This window comes from Felis catus, chromosome D4, assembly GCF_018350175.1.
Source record: "Felis catus isolate Fca126 chromosome D4, F.catus_Fca126_mat1.0, whole genome shotgun sequence".
Classification (NCBI taxonomy): Eukaryota; Metazoa; Chordata; class Mammalia; order Carnivora; family Felidae; genus Felis; species Felis catus.
In genome coordinates this window covers 66,227,412-66,240,768 of record NC_058380.1, presented here as the reverse complement: position 1 = coordinate 66,240,768, position 13,357 = coordinate 66,227,412, and the positions used below count along the sequence as shown (strand labels likewise).

Genomic DNA, 13,357 nt, shown 5'->3' with positions numbered 1-13,357 from the left:
TGTGGGTTCGAGCCCCGTGTCGGGCTCTGTTTTTTTTAATTTTTTTAATTTTTTTATTTTTTTAAATAAAAGTCTCTTACTGTTTGTCTCCCTCTCTGTTTTCATCTTATTTTTCCTTCCTTTCCCCTATGTTCATCTGTTCTGTTTCTTAAATTCCACATATGAGTAAAATCATCTGCTATTTGTCTTTTTCTGACTGACCTATTTCACTTAGCATAATATACTCTATTTCTTAAATAAAGGTTTAGATTTTATTTGGTCCTAAATTCTGTGGTAGTAGATGTATTTAACTGTTAAGAAACCGCAAAAAAGTATTTAATGCATTAAACACATCACATTTAAAACTTAATATTTAAATTGTTGAATTGTTTTTAAAAGATTAGTTCCTCCCTCAGACAGGAGTTTTATAGTTCCCTACTTTGACAAGAAATATTAAAATATTCCTCAAAGGAAAACTTCATTGTTATGTAAATCATTGGAAAGAGATAGGATATCTTCTGGGCAGTGTGGTCTTTGTGCCTGGTATCTGGCTTACTTATGTTCAATTTGAACTAAAACATATTGTCCTAGCCCTGAGTCGGATTTTCTGAATATGGGCAAAGTGAAGTAGAGATTTTTAGCCTACTTTGAGGGAATTTAAGAGAGGTTTGAAATGTCCTAAGGAACCCAAAGTAACATGCATTTGCAGGGGGAAAATAAAATTGTGCATTGTATTGAAAATCTTATTCAAATACATATACACCCACGTTATTTGGTAGTAGAGTCCCTGAAAAATTGGGGGATGAGGATAAGATTTTTATAAACTGAAAAGAGTTTTCAATTAGACTTAATTTCACAGATGTTCTCTCTTCTGTTTCTATTTGGTTGTGACTTCTAATGCATTGATAATATTCTCTCCCAGTCTTTATTTTGTATAGTGATCATCCATAAGCAAACACTTAAATTAATTCATTCAGCAAATATTGAGCCCCAATCTGTGCCATGCACTGGGCCAGGGACACGGTGGTGAGCAAGGTACAGCTTTCTTTGTTTCCCTGCTGCTGGGCAGTGAATGGGACAGGCCAGGAATCCAGCACATGCATCCTCAAAAAGGAAGGCCGCAGAAGCCCAGGAATTGTCACCCTTCGCTGCCAATGTCTGCAGAGCCAGGTTTGGGCTCATCCTGGGGGAGGAAGAGAGTTGATAGACAGTTGTATGGTAGTTTTGTGGGGGGATTACTGTTCTCAGATTCCAGGTGAGGAGGTCGATGTACCACTGGGCATCCTTGAGGGTCCCTTGCCAGCAGGTTTTGGCTGGCCACAGACTGGTTCAGTGTGGAATCTGTGCATGAGAAGAAACTCTCATGCCTTTCCAAATCGGTCAGCCCAATACCAGGGGCTCCTCCTCAAGAATTCACTGGTCACTCTTAAAACACTGCAGATGCCGAACCCTGCAACTTTCCTCCCTTCTGAGGAAAGGAAACCAGATCATGACTGTTCTGAGGTGACTGATAAAGTATTGGCAAGCTGCCCACATCTGCATGACCAGGCTGGACAGAACCCAGACCTCACCTTGTTCAGTGATGGTAGCAGTTTCATCTACGTTCAAAAGGCAGGGTATGCAATGACATGCCTTAATCTGAGCCCTCACCATTTGCAAGGACAAGTGAGTCAACTGACTCCCAGTACGCAGGCCTCAATGGGGCCCTCCTAACCCAGTCTTTGAGGATTAGGAAAGAAGCCTCTGTTAAGTTGGGACCTAAAGAATAAAAGTTAGCCAGGTAAAGAACAGGGAGAAGAAGTTCCAGACAGAAGACATGGTTTGTGTATGAAGAAGGTGGTATTTAGGGGAACTGCACATCACTGAGTAGTTTCTGGTGGAGCAGATGGAGCTATGGGAAGCTTGATGGGAGAAGGAATAGTAAGATGAGATTGTGGAGGTGACCACAGATGAACTGAGGTAAACTTTGAGGAGCTATATTAGGCCGACGGGCCTCATCCTTAGAGCAAGGGAACCCACCCAAATGTTCCGGAGGGTGGGTGACTTGATGAGGTGAATTTAAATGCCCTTTGAGGCAGGACTCCTACCAGACCATCTCTTGGGCTTTTCTCTTGCTTTTGGCTTTTCTTCCATAGACATTTCCTGGGTGCCAGCTTATTCTGTGCCAGGAACGATGTTGGATGCTGAGTTGAAATAAAACACCAGCTCAGAAATCAAAGTCAAATTGACTTTGCTAGGTTACTGCCTTTTTAATTTCCAGTCTTTTACAATTTAGTTAAGCTAGTAGGATGAAAGACTGTAATGAAATTGTCTGTTAGGCCCAGAAAAGACGGGGGCACAATGGCCTTTGTCATTCTTGGGCCAGCATTCCATAATGTCATGCTTTTAGGCAATGTTGCACTGTTGCGATTAACACATTTTGCAGAAATGGGTGGGAGCCTTCAAGTAATACAATACACACTTGTCTGTTCTTCCTGTAATGATATTACAGTATTTAGTTATGATCTAAAAATATCTCATAATACATGAATTCTGGTTAGCTTCACACAGGTCATATAGTCCCTGGCTCAAGGTTTTAGCTTTGCACTTACTGTCTTTTTCACTTGCTTCCTGTGGTCAGTGGGAGACTTACAGGAGTTCATAGCCAAGGGAATATTTTTGTTTAGGAAAATAATAGTAGGAATTCAAAACTGTAAATTGTTTACTGGAAGTGTTTGGAAATACCAGTTGGCAAGCTTTGCCTGCCTTTGTCAAGTATTAGCAGGAGACGACAGTTAAGAGTAGGTACAGGCACATGGTTCTCAGGCTTCATTTTGTGGCTTGGTTTTAGGGCATGTTTCCTGGGGTTAATTTTATTTAGGGAATTTAGACATCTTTCACAGCTTGATAGGTAGTCAAGCCAGTTTACACTCTTTATGCTTCTTTAACTCCTGCCCACGCCCCATCCTTTCCTCCTTCTGCCTTTTTTATGTCTCATTTAATTAAAAAGAAAAGTATGAAACAGTTAAAACTCACAAAAAGGCACAGAGAATAGTATAAAGAACACCCCTGTTTCATCATCCATCGTTTGCCTTGCTTGCTTCAGATTCTTTTCAAGAAAGAAAACGTGACAGGTATCCTCGATGCCACATGGGTGTCCCCATCTCTTTCCTCAGAGGTAATCACGATCCTGGAGTTCCATGTTTTTATGCTTGGTACCATGTATATGTTTTTGCATTCTGCTAATAACATTATATGGTATTGGTTTGTAGTGTTCACGTTGTATAAATGTGCATATTGATCTGCGGCTTGTCTTTTTCACTCAGCATTGTTCTTGGGATTTATCACTATTGATACATGTGGCATCTGATTCATCTTAGATGTTGCATGGTATTCCCTTTTTATATGTAAATTTTATTTTAAAAAATTTTTTAAATGTTTATTTTTGAGAGAGAGACAGAGTGAGAGTGGGGGAGGGGCAGAGAGAGAGGGAGACACAGAATCCGAAGCAGGCTCCAGGTTCTGAGCCATCAGCACAGAACCCACGGACCACGAGAGCATGATCTGAGCTGGAGTCGGACGCTTAACTGAGCCACCCAGATGCCCCTATACCTAAACTTCAAAAAATCCATTTGTCTATGGCTTAGATTTTTCACATTGTTTATGGTGTGTGTTGGTGCCTACTTTCTGCTTTTAAAAGTTGGAGTCATTTTTGCCACCTTGGTTTGGACTTTTTATATTTTGAGAAGGCCTTCCCACCCCAAGTTCATAAGTACATTTTCTGCTATGTATTTGTAACTTTTCTTTTTTTACTTTTAGCTCTGTAATTTACCAAGAACTTAATTTTATATAGAGGTGTGAGATACAAAATATTAACTTTTCTTACATGAATGACTAGTTCCAGCGACACTAATTGATTAGCCCATCCTTTCTCCATGAATTTGTATTATTAAGTTCGCAGATTCTCATCAGTCTGTTCCCTGTATTTACTTTTCCAAACACAGAAAAGTAAAAATGAGTCCTGAGCAAAATACCTGGATAATCTGAGCTTTAAACGATGCTGAATTTGAATGGTATATGTGTGTTCTTTTTTTTTAAACCCTGTAATGTTAACCCACACTTGTGTACAACTCTACCAATACATCTTCGAAAGTGGGAATTTATTTGTATGGGCAATAGGTTGCCAGTACTTACGTTCATGAACACTGAGCATTTAATCTCAACAATTAGTGTAAAAAGAGATCCTAATAATGATGTTGATTGTCCTATTACTTGCGGAAGGATTCAGCCAATGCTTCTCTTAGAGACCAAAACCTGGGAACAGTTTAAACCAACCAGAGCTCAGACCACTGACAGCAGCCACATAGTAAGATGCAGTATTCCATTTGTGTCTGAATATGTAAAGGTCTGATATCCACGGTAATTGTGATGAAGTCCTTAGATTTAGGTCTGTGGTCCACTGTGTTGCTCGTGGGTGAAATACGCATGGAGTTTTGCTGAATTGTGTAGCTTTTAAAACAAGAAGAATAAGCCTGCCCCAAAGGTAAGACCTTTAAGTTGAAAAACCTGATGGAAAAATTGTTACCTATGCAAGTTTATGTTCATTCAGGTGAGGAAGACCTAGTCTGAAAACAACATGAACTGCCAATTGATCTGTACCCTTCAGGGGAAAGATGACTGCTACCGGTGACAACAAGCCAGTGTTTTAGCTAAGGTTTTAGATACCTGGTCTTTTGCACTTAGTGGCTGCCCAGCCACTCACTTGGTGTGGTGTTCTGGCCTCCTCTGCATTTGGCACCATTTCTGATCCCATTCAAGTCCAGGTGAACTGACTGGCTTCACCATCCAAAGCAGATAGCATCGTGTTGACCAGACGTGGAATGCACAAACAACCACCTTTGTGCAAAGCATGCTGTGAAAAAAAGGCGTGAACATTGTCCAGGGGCCATTGGCGTAGTGGTTCTCAAACTTCTATGTATAAAAAAAGTCCTGAGGCTTCCTGGCTCACATGTCTAGCATCTGAATCAGTAGGTCGCAGAGGGCTGGGAGACTGCATGTTTAACAAGCCGCCTAGGACCACACTGTATCAGCGAAACCTGGTCATTCACAATTCTGTCAAGTTCCATTGGTACCATGTAATGCCATATTTCCTTTTTGTAGATTCACTTCTTTTGCTTAAATAGATCTAGTTAGGAAAAAATACTATACCTTTGCTGTAAAGGTAAAATCAGTATCACTATATATAGAAGGTACACATACATGTGCATTAAGATAAATGTGTGTGTGCCTATATGTGTGTATATATATATGTAGGTATAGATATACACATATACCTAAACATAGGTTATGACTTTTCCTTCAGGTTTTTCAATTTAAATGTCAGCTTTGGGGCAATTTTATGTGTGTGTGTGTGTGTGTGTGTGTGTGTGTGTGTGTGTATATGTGTGATGTAAATAGAATATTTATATTTCATCCATTGAACATTACTTAATATAGTATACATTTCATCTACTTAACATCTTTTGTTTCAGTTTTGCAAACACTAAGAAAAAGGGATTGTAGGGAAGAAAGAAGCATTTCATCTCAAGCCTTCAGGAATTAGGTCTTAGCCTTGCACTAAAGAGTATTAACGTTAGTAATCCTACATTGGGTGTGGCTGATGTGCTTTGAGAGGACAATGGTAGCTCTCTGCTTAGCAGAGGGCGGGCCTCTCAACAGGAGAAACAGTTCTTGGAGAGCTAGCCAGGAAGCGGAAGGGAGGATGTATGCCTTTTCTGGAACTGGAAAACCCTTCAGTTTTGGTAGTAAACTTTTAAGGAAGGGAAGAGAAAGGCAGGGGTGAAATTTCTGAGAATTGTGAGGACGTGCTATGTGCCAGGCACTGCGTAAGGCGCTCTGCACATGGCCTGTAATTCAGTGTCCTTGACAGTGCTGAGATACCTGCACATCATGAACTGCACTGCACAGTTGCGGAAACGGGGCATGGGGAATTGGAGTCATTTGCCCGGGGTTCAGTAGCCACCCCAGGTCCCCATAACCAGAGAAGAAGGGGCAGAGTGACAAGAGTCCTCAGAATCTTATTTCCATTCAGACTTTATAAAAGAAATGGGTTAACTACCAAATTTTAAGTTTTGAAAATGTACATTAAATTAACTTGGCATTTTTCTGCTACACAGTCCTGATCATGCCTTATCTTGTGGCCCTCATGGTAAGCACAAAAACACTTCACCTCTTCTGCCTTCCAGTTAAGATCTCTTAGTTTGTAAAAGTTTTCCTTACTGTAGGTTCTGTAGGGTCGACTTTTAAGGTGATAACCTTTAGTTATGATGTGAACCTGAAGTAAGGAAGTTAAAAAAAAAAACCAAAAATGTCCTACTTGTTTTTGCTCATAATTACTTAATGGAAGGACCAATTGTTAACGTAATCTGTGAGTTGCGTCAAGGAGACCTACTTGAGTATAGTGGTGAAGGGCCCATCCGAGGACTGGGAGTCGGGGAAAGCGGACCCTGGTGACCAAGCCATTCTAGGGGAGCTTATGAGTCAGGCTGGACAAATTCTTTCCTAGAACCCTTAGACAGATTTTATCAGAAACACACATTCAGGATTATGCTTGGACATGATGATCGTCATGATTATACGAACTTAATCTTCTGTATTTGGAGTTCTTTTTTTTTTTTAATCTTTTTTAAACGTTTTAATTTACTTTTGAGGCAGAGAGAGACAGAGCATGAGCAGGGGAGGGGCAGAGAGAGAGGGAGACACAGAATCCGAAGCAGTCTCCAGGATCTGAAATGTCAGCACAAAGCCTGATGTGGGACTCAAACTCAAGGACCGTGAGATCATGACCTGAGCCAAAGTCGGATGCTTAACCGACTGAGCCACCCACGCACCCCTGTATTTAGAGTTCTTTTTAGAGGAAATCCTTCCCCAGGCTGCTGTTTCTGAGATCATGATGAACTCCATCTACTTCTGGCTATTTTCCTTGCAGTGTGTGTTATGATTTCACAACATGCCCCTATAGAAGACAAATAGCAAAAAAGCCCAGACTCCTCTAGATTAAAGAGATGTCTGATATTAAAGAAAATGGTGCCTATAGAAGCACCAAGGAAAGATGGATTTTCCCTGAAGACTTTTGTTTTTCTATTTAACAAATAAAAATGATGAAACTGGCCCTATATCCTTTTCTTTTTGGAAGCCTAAAAACCCAGAACCTAAATTTTAGGCTCCTCAGCTATTGGAATTCTGGCCTCGGAGTCTGTGCATCACTGTTCTTTCTTCTTTAGCTTAGGCTTGCTGCCCTAACTTACCTTTTCCTTGGGCCCAATTAATTATTTTCTTACATTTGTTGTGAAGCTAGGTGGGCTATAACAGCAATGAAATAGACACAGGAGTAAATACAGAGATCTGGCTAAAAGTAGGCATAAAAATAAGCCTTCTGTATTAAATTTCCAGTGTTACAAATAGTGCTGACTTGAGCAGAATGGGAGAATTTCTCCTCTCCATGCTTTTGCCAGCTTTCAACTTCAGTTTCTTCCTTTCTTGTGAGCCATTACAAACTTATTTCTTGAAGTCATTCTTCCGTTCATCTTGCAGATTTGGGAATTTATGGTCAAAGTTGAATTGGACAGACAGACACACACACACACACATACACACACACATCCCCAGCATGAGATATTTTTATCGATTGCATATCAACTAGTTTTCAATATATATTTCTACACTACTTAAAAGCATTCATCAAAGCATTAGTAATTCTTATCTGAAATAACTTGCAAACCTGCAGTTAGAATAATTTTAGTGTCTTTACTTTGATTAGAAGCAGGTTTCTTGTGTTTTAAACTCAAGATGGTGAATGGTTTTAATTAACTTTATTTTCAATAGACATTTCCGGTTTACATTTGAACCTAGAAACAAAGTATTTTTTCTCATTGCAGACAGAACTAAACTATACATCTCCTGTCCTGAGCAAGGAACTGACTAAGGCCACAAAAACTTTGCTGGATAGTCTTGGGACTCTGGCCCAAGAGGTAAGTTGTGTCTTTCTAACACCAGGAGGCAGACCATCCACTGTGGCTCTTTTCCACCCCAAGTTTGGCGTAGAGTCCTTTTGATTTGAGTATCATGTGAAACATAAAAACAATTTTAGAAGCATCGGTGATCTTAAAAATTAACTGGTTTGAGCTCCTTACTTTAGAGATGAAGAAACCAAGATGCAGAGATGTTTCAGAGCAATTAGTTTGTGGCTAAAGGCCCAATACCTGGTCTAGAACTTTCTCTCATTGTTATTCTCTGCCCCTAGTTAATGACTCCTTGGGAAAGAGGATTATTCCCGTCATATCCATGCGCTGCATTTGTCTTACCAAACGTTTCTCTGTATTTCTTTTCCAATAGTGAGGCCAGTCATTTTATGAACTGTGTACCCCTCATTCAGACCTTTCCCTGTAAACACCTGGCCTCTAGATTCACCTTTGGGAATGTCCTTCCTTGACAAACATTAAGTTGAGTTTGCCTTTTGGGTCCACATATTGCCTGACCAATGTGTTAGACCAATCTTCTATTCACAAGATCAGGAGGCCTGTAGGTACTTGTAAAATCACTTACCCTTCCCTCTGCCTGCCAGCCGGTGTGTGCTTCACCTTAGTGACACCCAACCTTCTTTCAGATTAGACTTGGAGAGGAGGAGCGGGAGCCCAGTGTGTAAGGAGCTGAGCCGAGGGGTGGCAGTCAGAAGCAATCAGGCCTGAGTGTCCAGGACATCAGACAGGAATAACCTTCTCAAACTTGGTCCAGCCTTATTTTGAGTTGCTTCTCTAAATCGTTTTGGTATTTGTTAAATTTTTTTTGAGTACCAAAATTTAGTGTCCTGAGAATAAAAGTATTGTATGTTCATTGTGGAGAATGCAGGATGTTTGGAAAAACAGAGATCAAACACGTGTTGACAGTTTGGCATATTGCTTTTAGTTCAGTTTTCTTTTTTCTTTGAATTCTGCTCATGGGTGTCTGACTGAAGAGCCTTGCATTTTGGGTCCCTTTCAGGAGAAGTCCTTTCCAGCCTGCCATTTGTTCTTTTGGTTGTGAATGCTGGTGACCTTTCTGTGGGTGGAGAATCTGGGTCACCTGGTGTTCTTCCAGGAGGCAGAAAGAAAAACAGGAACTGACCTGTAAATCCATAGCCATTTCTCTACGGTCCTGTTGCAGACACTGACCTACACTGTACTATTTCCCTCCTGGCCTTCGAGCAAGCAGAGCAGAGACCATGATGTGGGAGGCTGTCTCTAAATTTTGCCTTGGGTACAGTGTTTTCTCTTATATCCCAGGTCTGCCTTTTGTCTTGGGTAAGAAAACTAGTGGAAACGTGATGTTCCCATTGCTGATGAGGCAGAAACTCTCCACCTGAGCAATATATTATTTTTCTTGTCAGCTGCCTCCTTGTGCCCTGCTTGCTCCCTGGTCCAGGTCAAGCAAGGGCCACCCACCCCTCTCAGTGGCAACACCCTCAAGTCCCTGTGATCACGAATTACTTACTGTCTAACTTGATATTTCCCTGGGACAAATGGGAGAGAATAAGTAAATAAATGCACGTGTGTATCTATTCAGTGTTTGGACGGAAAGTTGGATGTTTCGACCAAAGCACAACCCTTGAAAGGAAAAGGAAAAGGGAGGTAACAATTTTTGAGGACCTCCCCTGATTCCTGTAGTTTCACCCAATTTCCCTGTATCATCTGCATGACAAATGGATCTTACTGTGCCCATTTTACAGATGGCACTGAGGCTCAGGAAAGTTGGACAACTTGCCCAGTCACTTGGTTAGTTAACTGGCAAAAACTGGGATTTGAACTCAGCACTGTTAGACTACAAATTGCACGTTCTTGCTGCTATAGCCTGTTTTTTGTGTGATGAGCTCTTATGGAAACTGGACTAGACTAGAAAGGATATCCTTCAAAGAAGGAAATCTGCAACAATAGGGCTGGCAATTGGGTAGAAATGGGGACTTTAGGAACTGGATGAGTGAGACAGGGCATGAGCTCCACATCTGAGTGACAGGGAAGGTGTGTCTGACAAGATTGGAAAGGCAGGGCAGGGAACCGCATCCCAGTTACCTACCAGGTGCCTGACACTGCTCGATGTCAGGGTCTCATCAGTGAGCACACTGGCTTTCCTGTTCTCATGGAGCTTGCATGGTGGAAGATAGAAATAAACAGGAAGCATATGATGTGACAGCAGGCATACTGCAATGAAGAAAAATAAAGCAGGGTCAGAAAGATAGAGGGTGATGAGGTGTTGTTTTAAAGGTGGGGGTCATTAGAGAAGTCCTCTCTGATGAGGTGACACTTGAATGTGAAGAAGTGGCCATATGTTGTCCACCCCAAGCAGGAGGGGCCACAGATAACAAAGATGTTGATGAAAGGACCTGATTAAGGAATGTATTTAAAGACCCAGGAGGGAGTATGGTGTGGCCAGGACAGAATGAGCAGGTGAGAAGGTGCTCAGAGCTGCGGTCAGAGAAGGAGTGGTGAGCACCTTGCAGGACTGGTAAGGCTGCATTTATGCCAAGCGAGATGAGAAGCTAGTGGAGGGTTTGGAGCAGAGGGTACATGACAGGTCTTGGAGTATGAGACTGTTGACATTCTGGCTGTTCTATTGAGAAGAGACTAGGCAGGGGTCAAGGAAAAAGGGGCCATTGCAGTGTCTTGAGAAAGCGATCAGACAGCCACTGATTGACTCCACAGGTGATTATCTAACACCATCTTTTGTGGGCTGGAGGATGAATGACCACCCTTCTCTGTGAGGAGGAGTGCTTCACAGAGGAGTGTGGAGCCTGAGCTGAGGTGTAGAAGAATGAGTAGGAGTTTCCCCAAGACAGGTGCCCGGAAGAGCCACCAGTTCGGAATAACAGTCATTCTGGTGCCTCTGTCCAAAGATGTGCTGGTTTTATATGGGAAGAAATTTGTTCTTTCTGTTGGGGTATGGTGGACTGGTGGTAGTGAGGCAGCCTGTGAAAAGAGATATGAGTGGTTTTTACTTTCATTAAAAAATCTCCGGTGCTGTTCACCTCCCAACAAAAAGAGGTCTGGCTACCTCTGTCTTCCGGTTGATAGACCTCATCCGGGTTATGAAAAGATAAAGTAAGGAAAAGCTGGTCACCTAATTGTGTTCTTGTGGTATATGTCACACGCTCCCTCTTTGGAGGGAGAAATGTTTGTGACCTCTGACCTACTCCTAGAAGTGCCTGATTTCCCTCTGGAGGCAGAAGGCAAAGTCAGGATCTACAGCATCGAGGACCATGTTCCACAGAAGAACCAGGAGGCTCTGTGTGGTACAAAACTGGGCCCATGGTATTGGAAGCTAGGCCTTCCACAGGCTGTGGGTGGGGCCCCTCAGCCTCTCCCCTCTGCGCTTTATGGCTCGGTCTTCTGGGTGCTGAGAACTTGTGACATTTCAAGGAAGATTTATTATGGATTTATTGTGAAATGTGTATAAATGCAAAGTGCTTGATAAATATTTAATGATAAGAACAATTGGGCCGAGAACTTTACAAGGTGCTGGAGAACATTTGTATAAGAGACAAAGTGCTTGGGGTGTAAGTAACAGATGTCGTCCCTGGCTGCTGGGGCATCTGACTCCTCCCTTGCAGGGGCAGTTCTTTGCAGGGCCTTTTCTTCTATTTCATGCAATTTACTCCTTTCCACACTCTGTTTAGCTTCATCTTGGTGAGAGGTTGGGCCCTCAGAGAAATGACTTTTCTAAGGCTGTAAGCTAATGAGACGGAGCTGGGATTCAGCCTTGGGTCTCCCACCTTATACTTGTGTTCCCGACACTTAACTGAGACCAGGATGGGGGATTTGACACATAGTACCTTTTCTGTCAAGGGGCAGAGGCCTCCTCTCTTTCCACAGGGAAGTTTAAGGTGTTTTAGAAATGAGTCCGTGCTGGAGGGCGTGAGCAGTTCCTGATGGATGTATTTAAACACAGAGCTATTCAGGATAAGTATTCTCTTCTACAAACCAGAAGATAATCCAGAGGAAATAAAGCCCATCACCAGGGGTTTCACTGACTTCTAGCTTGTGCTTCTCTATCTTTTAATTTGCATACCAATCACCTGGGCATCTTGTGAAAATGCAGATTTGAATTGTAGTCTGATGGATCTAGATGTGCATTTCAGACAACCTCTCAGATAACTTTGCTGCTGGTCCCCGGACCACCAATGGAGTTGCAAGATTCTGGCAATCCTATCACAAGACTAAGAGGTCAGGACCGAGATGTTCTGAGATGTGGCTTTGGAGAGGTCAAGAAAATAAGATGTTTCTTTCTCTCTGTTCCCCCAACCCTTGCTACACCCTTTTCCCTCCCACTTGCCTCCCCCATCCCACCTTCTTCCCTCCCACTTCCCTCCCCCGTCCCTGGCACCAGCTGTTTAGCATGAGCAGCTGGAGTGACATGCGGCAGGAGGTGATGTTCCTGACCAGTGTGAACAGCTCCAGCTCCTCCACCCAGATCTACCAGGCTGTGTCCCGCATTGTGTGTGGCCATCCAGAGGGTGGGGGCCTGAAGATCAAGTCCCTCAACTGGTACGAGGACAACAACTACAAAGCCCTCTTTGGAGGCAACGGCACTGAGGAAGATGCTGGCACCTTTTATGACAATTCTACAAGTGAGTGTCTGTGCAGATGGCAGTCCTGGCCCCAGCCCCCACTTAGTTTAGATTCAATCCTGTGTCCCTCCTTCCTCGTGCTTACCCTTATCCTCTGACCCAGTGCTGGATGTTTAGGAGTCTGTTTGCCCACCAGACTGAGCTCCTAGAGGAGTCTTTTCCTTATCAGTTGACTGTCCTCACTTCTTTGAATGGAGCCTGGCACATCTCAGGTGCATAGTGTGTTTATCAAATGCATGAGAGATTGAAAGCCAACCTCCCCAGTTTCCTGGGGGATGGTGGACGGGAGTTCCCAGAGAAATCAAGGGTCTTCTTTTTCTTTCCCGTCCCTTTCACAGGCATGCTTTATAATAAAAACTTTAAAATAACAGAATAACAGCCATAAGAGCTAACATTTAGGAAATATTTCCTATGTACTGGGCATTCTATTCAAATTATCTCATTTAACCTTTACAGTAACCCTGCAAGGAACATTGTGTAACCCCACGTTTTATAGGCTCAGAGAGGTTAAGTGATTCAGTCAAAGCCACACCATAGCTAATCCACAAGAGCCCATGTTAAGCCCAGATCTGCCTGGCCCCGTGCTTTTTTTCTGGTAGACCACATGGCCTCTGAAAAAGCTGTTAATGGTGGTGTGTGTGTACCATCAATCTCAGGCATTTGGTCTGCTCTTTGTTTTTGCTTCTTAGCTGCACGGTGGTGTTAAAGAACCTTGTAACTCCATATCTCTTTCTCGCACTTGGG

General features: G+C 42.6%; 1 protein-coding gene across 4 annotated transcripts in view; it reads left to right on the top strand.

Annotated features, from left to right (window-relative positions):
• The window catches only part of ABCA1 (ATP binding cassette subfamily A member 1), a 325,465-nt gene that overhangs the window by 253,877 nt on the left and 58,231 nt on the right, over positions 1-13,357 (top strand). For all 4 annotated transcript variants that reach the window (XM_045042502.1, XM_019816257.3, XM_019816256.3 and 1 more), the window contains 2 exons: positions 7,896-7,988; positions 12,373-12,613. In XM_045042502.1, coding sequence (XP_044898437.1) covers positions 7,896-7,988; positions 12,373-12,613 — 334 coding nt within the window. The remainder of the gene's footprint in view (positions 1-7,895; positions 7,989-12,372; positions 12,614-13,357) is intronic.